General features: G+C 43.6%; 1 protein-coding gene and 1 long non-coding RNA gene across 10 annotated transcripts in view; one reads left to right on the forward strand and one right to left on the reverse strand.

The window, feature by feature from the left end:
* Positions 1-777: 777 nt before the first annotated feature.
* LOC120397400 (tetraspanin-15-like) overlaps positions 778-15,165 on the reverse strand; it is a 248,840-nt gene continuing 234,452 nt past the window's right edge. For all 9 annotated transcript variants that reach the window (XM_039523167.1, XM_039523165.1, XM_039523170.1 and 6 more), the window contains one exon: positions 778-1,304. In XM_039523167.1, the coding sequence (XP_039379101.1) occupies positions 1,080-1,304 (225 nt within the window). In that variant the 3' untranslated portion in view covers positions 778-1,079. The remainder of the gene's footprint in view (positions 1,305-15,165) is intronic.
* On the forward strand, positions 4,722-11,003 carry LOC120397405. Its single transcript, XR_005593778.1, has 3 exons — positions 4,722-4,839; positions 6,739-6,862; positions 10,702-11,003. It is a non-coding gene; the product is annotated as an uncharacterized LOC120397405 (long non-coding RNA).

Genomic DNA, 15,165 nt, shown 5'->3' on the forward strand with positions numbered 1-15,165 from the left:
GGGACCCCTCACCCTTCACTGAAATGCAGCAGCTATGTAACTGAGCACAGCAACACAACTGCTAAGGACAGTAAAGTGACAAGACTAACATGTCCCACTGGAAATACAAGGAGAATGTAAGGAAAGAGAATGTAATTATCTAATGTGGATATTGAAGTGATCACTACCTATCTATCATATATACCAACTTTCAAAAAAGTGCTATGGGAACCTTGATAACCAAAGATGGTCAAGATCTCACTTTTAGGGCTCATCTGAAAACTATTCATGATGGCAGCAACATGCTGGGGGATGCTGGTTCATTATGGCTCAGAAGGAAGGCCACCTACTAGAGTAGCCAACACCACCTCTCATGAGCAGAGTACTGCGGTCCTCGGGTGATACAGAGCTTGGCCTGAAGTTCCAAAAAAGCCAAACAATCTCCTGGCCCCTGACCTCTTCCAGAATCAGAACCACATCAGTTCCACTGGGCCATAGCTTCTCACTGCTCTGGAGAAGGGCACAAGATTTGACCCTTACGCAGTCAAGAGAGACAGCTGAAATGAAGAATTGTATAGTGATAATAATATCAAACATTGTGCAGGTAAGAACAGGCCATTCAGAACACATCTTTGCAAGAGACGGTAGTTATAATGACATTCTCTTTGCAGACTGGGCTTCTTTTCTTTGTGATAACTCAGGATATTAAAACTCATACTTCCATAGCTAACTGCAGTGTTTTCTACCAATTCCACACAGTTTCTGAAAGCTCAAAATACACATCAGAAACAAGCAAGATTAAAAAAAAAGTTACATTTATTTTGTAAAAAGGAGATATATACAAATACTTGGGGTTGCCAAGACAGTGCATGTAAACTATGGAGCTTTCGTGTGTCTTCAGGGTGTGTTGATTCTTACTCATGTATCCATATTAAGTTATTTTAGAATTCCTGCTAAGATATCCCATGAATTTGAGGATGAAGCACAATTGGGTGTGATATCTAGTTATTTCTCTACTTAAGGTCCATCACACATTCTCTAGTCTGTACCTTCAGGTGCGCTGTGCTCTGAACTGCCACGTTGAGAATACCGGTACCTCTTCACACTTTACTTTGACCAATAACTACTTCATCATCGTCATCGTCTGTGACATTGACGGGAATGTAGCCTCCTTCTCTGGGAAAACACAAGCACCAGCCAGCACCTGTTAAGTCCACTGCTTTGAAGTTTATCACCTCAAGTGCCTTGAAATCAACAGTGTCCCATCTGCAGTATATGTCGTCAAGCTTTCGCCAATATAACCTGGCCATAACCAGGCCAAGTACCTGCAAGAAACATTCATTGAAAAGGATTAGTTTTAGTGATGTCAACTCTTTATGCAATTCCTTAAATACAAGAACTTTTTATTTTAAAGGTCTTTTAAACCTGGCCATGTTAATAAATCCTCACGTCTCATACTAGGCAGGACTGAGCCTAATCAGAACTTGGATGGGAGATGTCCAGGAAAAATGAGGATGCTGCAGGAAGAGATGTAGGTGGTACTATTCAGCTCTAAGTCTGTACTGAATGTCCCAGCACTGCTGTGCTGCTACAAGTGCAGTATTTTAAACATGCTCTGAAAGTTATCCCCCCTGACACTTTTTTTTTTTTTTGGCAAGAGGTAGTGTGTTAACCCTTGTGTTCTGATCAAATTCCAGTAGGGCTCATTCCATTTTGCCTCCTTGAATTTTCCATGAAGTTTCAGGTGGAGAAACTGCTCTTAAAATGCGATATTTGTGCATAGCAGCAAACGTGTACGATGGTAAAGTTGGCTGCATTTCAGTGGTAGGTAAATGAGCCCGATATACACAGTATCCAACACACTTTGGGATCCTTCAGTGCTATATAACATTATTACTGTTTCGGTAGGTGAAGGTGCATTAAAAGGAACAATAATTTGATTTAGTTTGATGAACATCTCTCTTGGTCTTCTCCCTCAGTCACTCAAAAGACTGATTCCCCTTATCTGCTGTGACAGTCCTAAATGCCTACTTGGTTTACATGACATGCACAGACTTGCAGCCTGGGCACAGCAATAATAGCATAAGACAGTTAGGCTCTTATAGGCCCAAGAGAGGAGATGTAACATATCCAAGGAACCTGTGACATTTCAACTATAAGAATTTAAGCCAGACAATCTCCTGTGGCTTCTCCAAATGTAGATAAGAAGGTGCAGTAATTTTTTATTTTCATTATTTATGCATCCAAACAAAGCCATCAAAGCAAAAATATCAGCATTACTTGAGTCGATGTTATTGTCCATTTGAGTGTATAAATTCACCAAACTGGCTCAGACCATGAGGTTTGGGATCTTGCCTTCAGCAAAGTCCAATATTAAATACTGCAGAGAAAGGCAAAAAGCCAATACAATATAATGCATCTAGTCAATTGTGTGGCACTATGTATAGGAGAACAAACCTCCTCTTAACCCCTGAATGGTATCAGATCATGCTCTGAAGTATGAGGTTTGACTAACTTGGCTTTGAGTGGACTATGCCCATAAAGAGGACCAGAAGCTCCCTGGTTCTAATCCTGGCATTGATATTATCCTGCCGGGTGACCTAGGACAAGTCATTCCCCCACTCTCTGCCTCCGTTTGCCCATTTGTACAGAGAGGAGAGGCAGGAGTGTTAGCAGAAATACATGGTTAATGCTTGAAAAGGACTTCTTTGAGATTCTTGGATGAATGCAAATTACTGAACTGGGGTCCCTGAAGAGTGAAGTTCTCCCTTGATTAGTAGCCCAAGCAGTGGCAGCATACGTTCCTCCACAACAACCTACTAATTTTTGTTATTCTGGCTCTAGAAAAAAGGTTCCGCTTCAATGGTCTATTCAGTCTTTGGCCTCCCTGCTGAGGTTGCCAGCAGGGGGACAAGTCCCATTTATTAGAAATGGAACTGAGGCACCAGCCATTTCATGTGGCTCAAACAAGAGCCATCATATAGGCTTGTCTTTGCTGCTGATCTGGGATGGATATGAATGAGTGATGTAGATCAGAACTGGATTTGCATCCCTTAGTTAGCAACCTCCTGAGTTAATGGTAGCCTGATTTTCAGCTCCCATTAACTGTGGCGTGATGTTTGGGTGCTCAGTTCTTCTGAGGCACTAATTTCTCCATTCTTTCAGGTTTAAGGCCCAGCCTTGATACTCAGAATTGATCTGTTTTAGGTACTTATATGGCCCCCGTTACTGCCCAATCTTTTACATATTTATTCTCATGCACCCCTCTGAGATTGAGGGTAGTAGAACTGCCCTCTCTACAGGCGAGAGAATAAATGATGGGCCCAGCATAACACACAAAATCTTCAGTAGGGCAAATGCTTGACCCCTGGTCTCCCAAGTCCCAGGCTAGAGCCCTAACCACTGGGCCATCCCTCTGCTCCAAGCAAGGCCCTTAGCCTTTCAGCTATCAGCTCAGTTTCTCTGGTCACCACCACACAACAAATGAAGAAACAATGCAAACCGTTTAATACAAAATTACAAAAACCAAGTTTCCATTAAATTCTCAGCTAGAATAATGGCCTCATTTATATCACACTCTTAAATGGCTTTATCTCATTAATTATAACACTAGTGCCTTGCTAACCAGATTACAGTTAGGTCTGAAATCACAGTATTGTACAGCCACAGTGCACATTATGGGAAGAGTGGCAAATTATTCAATTTTTTGCTAAAAACGTTATCATGCCAGAAGGAAAGAGGTGGTTCGGCGTGTTATTTATATGCTGCCATGCAGAGAAACAAAATCATAAAGCATTTCAGGCAAAAAAACGTATTTCATTAGCACAAGATTTAAAGTATCTCTTTGCGTTCACCTGACATTTTCTTATAAACAGCACAACAGTGGTGATTATGAGCAAAACGCTAGGGAGATAATTTAGTAGGGTAAAAACAGGTACAAGACACTATTTACAGAACAGACGATGATAACAGTAATAATCAGAGGTTTCCTTGGCTCATTTGGCACATCAGGCGTTCCAGCAAAATCCGGCATGTGGCTTATTTGGTATTAACCCCTCAATTACTCAGATTTCAGAGGATGGCAGTTTCCTTGGAAGAAAAAAGTTTTGGGCCAATTTCAATCTCTGGTGCCCATGGGCACAACTGCATTGACTTCAGTAGAGACGGCCACTGACATGTGAGCTGAATATGGTATTAAGAATCCAAGTACAGTGGAATGACGGACTATGATGAACAATAATGATGACTGGTGGGCATAGCTCAGATGCTTTGGCTTGGTTTGGACAAGCAATCTAAAGTTAAGATGCTAATCTGAACATTGTCCAAACTCTTGGGTTTGCAAAATTGGAAACCCAACCACAGTAGACACACCTTGTTCATTATCTTTTGCTCTGAAACCTCGTGTTTCTTTTAGTTCTTCCAGATCCATTCTCCTGGCTAGAAACAATTCAATCTGAAACATCTTGCTGTGAAACAGAAGAGACTAAGAAGTGCTCTTAAGCAGTGAAGCCTTCTCTCAGAAGGCTAGGCAGTCTTTGCCTGTGACTCATTGTTTTGAGCCAGATGGGCTCAATTTGGAAATACAAGTGCCTTAAGGACTTCGGGATCCATATTTAGATGCTCAAATCACATTACACAGGCACTGACACAATCAAGTGCCAAGTGAGAATTCCAATATAGAATTTGAATGCATTGTTTGGCTATTTATGTTTGAAAATCACACTTGCAGTATAACCAGTAGACCAGTCCTAAGTTGCTGTGCAGACTTGCCACATGCTCATGCGCTTGGATGTTTGAAACAAAGGAGCGAGGACAATCCCTTGAGACCTTTTGCTGTTTATGCAGCGCTATCACCCAAGAGTAGGTCACTCTCATGATGTACTACTGTGCAGCTATTAGAGTCATGTGATGGGAACAGACAGGGCAATGAGTCTAGTGCGCAGACAGGAACACAATGTTTTGAATTGAATCGAACTTTTTCGAAGTTTGTGGTGGGAGGAAGGGGTTGACTTGCCCTCTATATAGGCCTCTGTAGGTGATTAATTGTTTTTTAAGTTCTGAATGACCAAAACTGCACTGAGATACCGTGCAGAAAGAGCACACCTACCAGCTGGGGTGATGCATTAAGAGGAATATGTTACTAAGTTACATGGAGTTTATTCTCCCAAGCAATTAACTTCATGCCATGGTGTAGGAGCTTTGTGTAAGATTAAAGCTATATAATCCTATGGTTTAAGATAACCTAATTTGACGGCTGCAGGGCTTTCCCTATCATTTTGCGAATGCTATTAGCAAACGTTTTCTTCTAACATTGCTTAAAGGACACTGAAGTGTAAATCAGGAAGTAACCAAACTGCATCTGCCACATTTATTAACTCGAGTCTAACACATTATTGTGGCATATTGTTTTTAGAGCTGAAAAATTATACTAATGATTTATTTGAGTCCTAATCAATCTGTGAAATTGTCTGGAAACTGAGAATGTTAAAAGGAAGAGACAAATGGGGATAAATAGGCCTGGGTGTAATGCACTTTAAATTACACAACAGTTTTTCCATTAAGTAATATGGAAAATGAGTTTGCCAACAAGAGGCTACACAATTTGCAGACAGACTTAACAGCAAATTGACTATGGGGAAATAACTAATCAAATCAGTGGTCTCCAGTGAACAGATAAACATTAACAACATTTGATTTATTCATTTGTCTTTGGAAAAAGAAAGGAAGCTCTTCCATTCATGCTAATGGTCTGTGCAGGTGATCCGAAAATTATGTTTGAAGTTGACTTGGCCTCTGAGACTCACCCACAATTTTGCACTTCCCATGGAACACTAATACTTATGGAGCCTATAGATGTCTAGTTTTACTTTACAGTTGTTCAATCAATCACCGAAATAAGAGAAGGCTATGACCAATTAGGGCACGTAGCGCATTCCCCTAACAGTTCAGGATTGTTCCCCACAGCATGCTCTTTGTCGGGTCTAGTTTCAGCCATCCATTGCTGCTGCGTTATTTTATGAATAACACGCTATGCAACATCTTTTATTAAAACTGATCATTAGAATGACTTGCCCAGTGATGGGATCTGTTTGTGGGACACCCAGCACATATGACAGTGTTTCTCATGCGATAAACATTGCTGGTATGGAAGTTGCTAGTATTTGACCCTACCCAATCTAAAGCTGTAACAACAAAGGCTTCTACGCAATGGCTCAGAGTAAGCAGCAATCATCTAGTATGTGCAGGGGTCTTCCGTTATTCACAGGTTACGATAGTAAGGGAGCTGGGAGGCTGTATAACAGAGACCAGGGGCGGCTTCAGGCACCAGCACGCCAAGCACGTGCCTGGGGCAGCAAGCCATGGGGGGCGCTCTGCCAGTCGCCGCAAGGGCGGCAGGCAGGTTGCCTTCGGTGGCATGCCTGCGGAGGGTCCGCTGGTCCTGTGGCTTCGTCGGACCTCCCGCAGGTGTGCCACCGAATCCGCGGGACCGGGGACCTCCCGCAGGCAAGCCGCCGAAGGCAGCATGCCTGCTGTGATTGGGGCGGCAAAATACCTAGAACCACCCCTGACAGAGACCAGGATCAAACTCACAGTGGCAAGCACACCCTTTGATCATTAAAAGTACAATAATTGTTTTAAGAGTCCCAGTTGTTCCATCCTCAGGGCTTCGCCGAGCATACTGTCTATTTTATGTCTATCTTACAGTGGAAGCTCTTTAGGACAGGGGCCATCCCTGTGTTTCCTGTTTTTATACCACAGAGCACGTTGCTGGCACTTGAACAGTATGTTATCATCATCCTTAGAGAGGTGCTACAGAGTGCAAAGTTAGGCGTGGCAAGCTGGTCAAATATCAACTGGCAGTCAAATACTGTCAAATATTCCGGTAAGACTGCCCCGAGGTTTTTTTACTGATTTGTTTCTGTGGTCACAGTTCAAATAAATTAGTGCTTGAAAATATTTGACCACCTTTCGACAATATTTGGCCAGTCAATTGACCAATTATTGTTAGATCCATCAAATGCCCAACCTTAGATGTATTATTATTAGAGATTCTTGTGTTTGAAAGGCATTATATAAATCAGGGGTGGCCAAACTTACTGACTCTCCAAGCCACATATGACAATCTTCAGAAGTTGGAGAGCAGGGGCACACCTGCACGAGATACTTTGCCAGACGCTGGGAATGGGCGACAGGGGATGGATCACTTGATGATTACCTGTTCTGTTCATTCCCTCTGGGGCACCTGGCGTTGGCCACTGTTGGAAGACAGGATACTGGGGTAGATGGACCTTTCGTCTGACCCAATACAGGCGTTCTTATCCTAGGGCTCAGGGCTTCAGCCCCTCAAGAGGTGCTGCCGGGGCTTGGCCCAGATCCTAATGAAATCCCAAGCCACAGCAGACGTGCCCCATGGGCCTGAAGCCTCGAGAACCCCCTCTCCACTGGGCAGAAGGCCCTATCCCACCACCCCGCTGCAAGGCAGAGGTCCTGAGCTCCCCACTCCCAGTATGGTAGGTGGAGAATGGGGAGGTTTAGAAGGTTCTGCGAGTCGCACTAACTCTAAAAGAGACGCATGTGGCTTGCGAGCTGTGGTTTGGCCACCCCAATATAAATGAAATACTAAGGTTTTATTCATATTATTTGTTAGAAAATAAAACCACAGAAATGGAAAGTAAAGTGAATATCAGAATCTTCAAAACACTTCACATCATTTAGCTATCCAGATGGCTTGAAATCAACATATCTTGCAGCTCAAATGATCTTCTAATAAGTTTGTTTTGTGCCCTGTGGCTTTGAAAACAATTCATTACTAAAATAGATAGTAATGTGTCCTCATGCTATTCTTTCAAGAATCATGCATCACTAAAGGCATGTGGAATACATTAACCTCCCAACACTATTTACAACCCAGAAATTGTGCAATGGGATATACAGAACTTCTAAGGTTCAACGAATTCTTCTGCCATAGAATTGAAGCAGAAAGAAATAAGCAAAGCAGGAAGACTTCTGGTTGAATCTGATAGCCAGCTTAGAAATTCAAAACACTTTATTTCATCGTGTATTTATTACTGCTGCTATGCACACTGCTGGGACAATTGCAAACTCAGGTCACAAACAAAAAGGAACATCATGCTCTAAAACAGTAGGCAGTGCTCTCCAGAGCGTCATCATGGATAGTTCTCTGAAGATGTCCACGCAGTGTGCAGAGGCGGTCAAAAAAAGCAAACAGGATGTTAGGAATCATTAAAAAGGGGATAGAGAATAAGACTGAGAATATAGTATTGCCCTTATATAAATCCATGGTACGCCCACATCTCGAATACTGTGTACAGATGTGGTCTCCTCACCTCAAAAAAGATATTCTAGCACTAGAAAAGGTTCAGAAAAGGGCAACTAAAATGATTAGGGGTTTAGAGAGGGTCCCATACGAGGAAAGATTAAAGAGGCTAGGACTCTTCAGCTTGGAAAAGAGAAGACTAAAGGGGGACATGATAGAGGTATATAAAATCATGAGTGATGTTGAGAAAGTGGATAAGGAAAAGTTATTTACTTATTCCCATAATACAAGAACTAGGGGTCACCAAATGAAATTAATAGGCAGCAGGTTTAAAACAAATAAAAGGAAGTTCTTCTTCACGCAGCGCACAGTCAACTTGTGGAACTCCATACCTGAGGAGGTTGTGAAGGCTAGGACTATAACAATGTTTAAAAGGGGACTGGATAAATTCCTGGTGGCTAAGTCCATAAATGGCTATTAGCCAGAATGGGTAAGAATGGTGTCCCTAGCCTCTGTTCGTCAGAGGATGGAGATGGATGGCAGGAGAGAGATCACTTGATCATTGCCTGTTAGATTCACTCCCTCTGGGGCACCTGGCATTGGCCACTGTTGGTAGACGGATACTGGGCTAGATGGACCTTTGGTCTGACGCGGTACGGCCTTTCTTATGTTCTTATTATGTTCACTAAGAAAAAGGTTTAAGACTTGCATTTCAAAAATCTAATGCCACTTGTTAGATATATTCAGGTTCTTATATGAGAGTCAAGTATCCGAGGGGTAGCCGTGTTTGCTGCTTTTACAGATCCAGACTAAGAGTCTTATGGCACCTTATAGACTAACAGACGTTTGGGAGCATGAGCATGCATCCGACGAAGTGGGTATTCACCCACGAAAGCTCATGCTCCCAAACGTCTGTTAGTCTATAAGGTGCCACAAGACTCCTTGCTGCTTTTATATGAGAGTGTGCATCACTGTGTAAACGAAGGGCCAGGCTGTCCTTAGCAAGAGCTTAAGTGATTTGCACAAGGGCACCTGATACTTCAATGGCAAAACCAGGATGAGATCTCACATGTTTCTGACTTCCACTCCTGTACTTAAGTCCATTAGACCATGCTGTCCTGGAATCAGCAGAGGAATTCAGGCTCCAGTGCTGTTAAACTACCAGGAGAGATTGAAGGTGCCCACATTAGAATATAATCGAATCATAGGAATGTCGGGCTGGAAGGGACCTTGATAAGTCATCAAGTCAAACCCCTGCACTGAGGCAGGACCAAGTAAACCTAGAGTATCTCTGTCAGGTGTTTGTTCAACCTGGTCTTAAAAACCTCCAATGATGGGGATTCCACCACCTCCCTTGGAAGCCTGTTCCAGAGCTTAACTACCTTAGAGTTTGAGTTTTCCCTACTGTCTAACCTCAATCTCCCTTGCTGCAGATTATATCCATAACTCCTTGTCCTACCATCAGCAGACAAGGGGAACAATTGATCTCCATCCTCTTTATAACAGCCCTTAATATATTTGAAGACTGTTATCAGGTCCCCCCCGCCATCTCCAAGTCTTTTTTTCTCAAGACTAAACAAGCTCAGGTTTTTTAACCATTCCTCGTAGGTCAGGTTTTTTAAACCTTTTATCATTTTTGTTGCTTTCCTCTGGACTCTCTCTAATTTGCCACATCTTTCCTCCTGTGTCTTACATACGACACTCCTATTAATGCACTCTAGAATAATATTAGTCTTTTTCACAAGATTGCATTGTTGACTCATTAAATCCACCCTCCTGAAAAATGTTTTATGATAACCAGGGAAGTAAAGAGAGGAAGGCAAAACCCACTGCTGACATGCAGGGAGAGCAGACCCACACAGACCTTCCCAACAGCCATGTGATTTGATGGAGCATGCTCATTACCTTCCACTCCACCAGCACTTTCACACACCTAGAGTTGTGACATTCCTCCCTCAGATCACGTGAGCACAGTCACCTCCGAAGCCCAAACAATGGGGAGGCAGGCGTGTCACTAGACAGCAACGTGATATACTAGCTCCCAGGCTGGGGAACAGGGGACCAAGCACCTGGTGCATTGTGCATGTGACAGATTGCTAGCAACAGCCTCCTGATCACTGCCAGTGCTGCACGGTGAAGATGGCTACAGGCTCAGCTGCGAGCAATTAAACACTTTCTGTTGGGGGATTATAAGCAGCTGGGTGGTAATTCTGGGCTACTGATGCATGTGGGAGGGTATAAGTAGAAACAACAGGCAGCAAGGGGAAGCTCAGAAGGTGAGCTGAACTGAAGAGGGAGGTGGCATGGAAAGTGCTTGCTTTAAGATGCCTGTGTTACGTTATGTGTAAACGTGCAGAGGAATAAAAGGTACATGTGCAAGGAGCTGCCTCAGACTGATTAACTGAAAAGCTCTCAGTTAATCTCTAGGTATTTTTTCTCCTCAGGATCATGGACCTACTGTGGGAATTGGACCCTTTTCTTCAAGAGTATGAAAGATGTAATAAATCTATAAATACTTGGCACACACAACCACGTAAGTCTGTCCCAGACAATGAAATATTCCAGCTCTACCCAGCTGCATACCAAATTCATCTTGGCACAACCACTCGCATTAAGGAGAGCTACATACAGCAAAGGAGGCTCAATTTAGTTGAAAAATAATTATGTGGCATCATTATTCATTTGTGTTTGAAACTGATAAGACTGCAGGATATTTTCATGCAGTATTTTGTGTTTTTCTAAGTTGCAGCGCGCAGTCCAAAGGGACAACGATATTCTGACCCTTTCAGTAAAGTGAAAATCATCCCCATTGTTTCTCATTTTAAGGCCTCAAATATCTAGCTCCTCAAAATTGTGTGCTATCTTTATTATTATGGGGATGGGCCCTGTCTTCCCGATGTAGACATTAGAGATCTCACGGCAACTTTTGTAACAGCCGGCGTTTATAGTGTTGCTCTTGGTCAAAGTTTCCCCTTCCCTCACTGCTGTCCCGTGTGTTGGGTGGTTTTTGTTCCCCACCCCAGAGGTGGCTGCATCTGAGGGTATGTCTACACTGCAGGCAGAGGTGTGACTGCAGCAGGTGTAGACATACCTGAGCTAGCTTTGAGATGCAGCAAGCTCAAACAATGAGAGCAAGTGAAGTGGTGCCAGCATGCGGTGCTGTGACACTGCTGCTATCGTTATTTGAGCTAGCTAGATCAAAGCTAGCTTGGGTGTAGAATCATAGACTCCTGGGATTAAAAGGGACTGCAAAGGTCATCTAGTCTAACCCCCTGCCAAGATGCAGGACCCATCTGATTGCAGTGCAGACATACCTTCAGTGGTGCTAGCTAGTTCATACTAGTTTGTGAAACCGGATCCTTTGGATTGAGAGGTGTTGTGGAAATGTCACACGGTATTAGAGTCATGGCTTGGTAATGCTGAGGCCAATCCTATAAGGGGCTGGGCACCTTGAGGCCGGGATTCCGCTCTCATTGAAGTCAAAAGCTTCCATTGATGGGTGCAGAATCAGACCCTGAATGCCCTCAAGTCCCTTAGGACCAGTTTGTACTGCCCCTTACTCATACTGAATAGTGCTTAACTCCATACATGGTCTCACCGACTTCAATGGGACTACTTGTGGTACAAGGTACTAGGCACCGATCTGGCACTTCAGCACATGTCTATCAGCCAAGCATGTAGCTTTAAATCATGCGCATACGTACTTCCTTGAATCAAGACCCTATTTGAATATGAAGAGGGCATTAGAATTGGAATCTGGTCCTTTGACTTCAACGTTGAAGTTGAAAGCACATTGCAACTTCCAGAATCCAGCCATTTGAGACAATGTACTCCCTTAACAATATAGGCTGGATTCAAGGGGGATGAAATTTGAACATTCATATTGTGCTTTGGCTTCAGGTTTTAATCAAAGACACCTTAGAAGAATAAAGGCCTCTGAGCTTCACAAACTCACTAGTCCAAATTCCCCAGTCTTCATTCTCCTCCAAGTGTGAACCAACTTCCGTAACAACTTATCCTACATGTATTTTTTAACTGAATGAAAATATAAAAGGCTGCCAGGCATTCAATATCCCACTCTCTGAAGGCCTCCTGCTTCCAGAAGCAAAGAGACTTCTAATATGAGTGCTGCTTTTATTTCTGGTCAAGATCAGGGAACATTTTATTGCACAAAAGAGTATTAGTTATATGTTCCAAAATGTAGCAAATCTCCATCTAAGAAAAGGTGCTCTTCCCCTGACTTTCCTCCCATTACATCTAGGAACATTACTGAGTGATTGGAGAAGTAGGTGGACATTACTACTTGCCAATGGTTTAAGGCATTCTAACAACCCGCCATGCTCATTGTGAGAGGGTCCCATACGAGGAAAGATTAAAGAGGCTAGGACTCTTCAGCTTGGAAAAGAGAAGACTAAGGGGGGACATGATAGACAACCCGATCATGGCCTACACCAGGGGTAGGCAACCTATGGCACGCGTGCCGAAGGCGGCATGCAAGCTGATTTTCAGTGGCACTCACACTGCCCAGGTCCTGACCACCGGTCCAGGGGCTCTGCATTTTAATTTAATTTTAAAAGAAGCTTCTTAAACATTTTAAAAATCTTATTTTACATACAACAATAGTTTAGTTATATATTATAGACTTCTAGAAAGTGATCTTCTAAAAATGTGAAAATGTGTTACTGGCACGCAAAACCTTAAATTAGAGTGAATAAATGAAGACTCGGCCCAGCACTTCTGAAAGGTTGCCGACCCCTGGCCTACACACTGCTACTACTGGAATGCTTATATGGGATTGAAATTCCATACAGACCTTACACTGGATCTCTGCAAAAGGGTGAATTTCATTCAGTGCAATTTCTATAAAAAAAGGTGTTAAACTCTCCAAATGACATGTCTGTAGATATTTTATAAATCTAGAGAATTGTTCAAGAACAGGTGGCTATAAACAGTAGCAAGAAGACCAATATACTGTGGGGTTTTGCTCAGGTTGCAAGGACTGGCTAGAGGAGGTCATGTACAGTGCTTAATGGGAACTGAATAATAATCGTTATAATGGTAATGAGGCTCGGTGAGGGTGGTAGGCTCAGGGGATTGGAAATGGCATCCAAAGCATTTCACCTCTCTCACCAACTCACATCTTGCCCAGGTGACTGTCATAAATAGCTGATGGATCAGTTTTTGCTCAAAGGCTTTGAGGTATCCTAATTAATGTGTGATGAAGGAAAGTCAGCGTGGGGTGTTTATAAACATTCACCAACTGCACTGAAAGACGTAACTGATGTTGGTAATTAATTCTGGTCTGAAGAATTGATCAGCCATCACTAAAAGGTTGCTCGGGGCCCCTTGCAAATTACCTCCTGTTAATTAGAACAAATAAAAGGAAATGCTACATTGCACAGCAGATAGCATAGCTATGGAGAAGGTCAGTGCCAAATATGGCAGCTGGGTGTAATAACGGTCTGGATAATATTCATGGCCAAAGAATATTTGCAGTTATGCAAACCGAAGAGAAGGAAGGATGTGTGGAAAGGAAAGATGTGTGTGTGCAGGTGTTTTTCACCTCCATGCACCGAACAAGCTAAATTCTATGCTGATGTGAATGGATGCAACTTCACTGACTTCTACGGAGTGTCCCCCATTTACACCAACACAGAATTTGGCCCAAGATTATTTGAATCTATATTATTTTGTTTTGTGGCAGTGCCTGGGAGCACAAGTCATGGACCAAGATCTCATTGCACTAGGTGCTGTACAAACGCTTCCCAAAAATAATACAAATACAACCCAGATCTTACACAGCACTTTACAGTGGAGGTCAGTATCATTATCCCCATTTTACAGGGGGAAACTGAGGCACGGAGCAGCGACGTGACCTGCCAGAGGTCACCCAGCAGGCACACAGTCAGGAACAGAATCCAGGTCTTCTGATCTGAGTCCACTTTATATAGAACATATTTCATCCCAAAGCACTCTACAAAGAAACTGAGTTCAAAGCTCATTCCTTGGAAGCACTCACACTTGAGCACAACACTATAGCTGCTTAAGTGTGCCCAGCAACATTACTCAAGAATTTAGGACAGGAAGTGAAGCAGCAAACCACATTCAGTTGAAACTGCAGGGGGAATGTAAGTGGGAAGTATGCAATTACTCGCACTGACGCATTCATGTGGATCCCTTCCCTCTTACTCCCCTGCACATGCTACCCGCCCCTGTGGTCCCTTTTCTGTCCTGCTCCCCTGGACATTTCCCTTCTGATGGGGACACTGACCCCATGCAGCTACTGTTTCCTCTCCTCTTCCACTTACTCAATAGTGGCCTTTAATGGAGGCAGCTGAGCTGCCTTCTTGTTGCAAGCTCCTCTTATAGGCCCAGGCACTCTCTACAGCGAAGAGCTTGGAGGCTGTAGGAGCAGCAAAGCAAGCAGCAAAGCCAGGTCTCCGCAGACTATGAGCAAGTGGCCAACAGACCAAAGACGAGAAACTACTAGACTAGATGCACGCGGCACAGGAGGGAGATTTACACCTCGGGGTGAAGCATTTGGAATGGGGTGCTCTGTGGACAGAGCTGGCACGCTGCTCCCTCCTTTTCCACCAGACAACGAGCCCGTTTGCTGTGCAACACTCCCAGACCATGGAGACAGCCTAGTCCGCAGATGGACTCTTCCCAGACTTTGTCGTCTTGAGGCCCGTGAGCGCTGGCAGCCAAACCAACTTCTCTGCAATTCAGGGCTGGTCTACACTAAGGGGGAAAATCAATATAAGATACGCAACTTCAGCTACGTGAATAACGTAGCTGAAGTCGAAGTATCTTATATCGATCACTTACCCGTCCTCACGGCGCGGGATCGATGTCCGGGGCTCTCCATGTCGACTCCGCCACCGCCGTTCGTGGTGGTGGAGTTCCGG

This window comes from Mauremys reevesii, linkage group 2 (genome assembly GCF_016161935.1).
Source record: "Mauremys reevesii isolate NIE-2019 linkage group 2, ASM1616193v1, whole genome shotgun sequence".
In the NCBI taxonomy this organism is placed as follows: domain Eukaryota; kingdom Metazoa; phylum Chordata; order Testudines; family Geoemydidae; genus Mauremys; species Mauremys reevesii.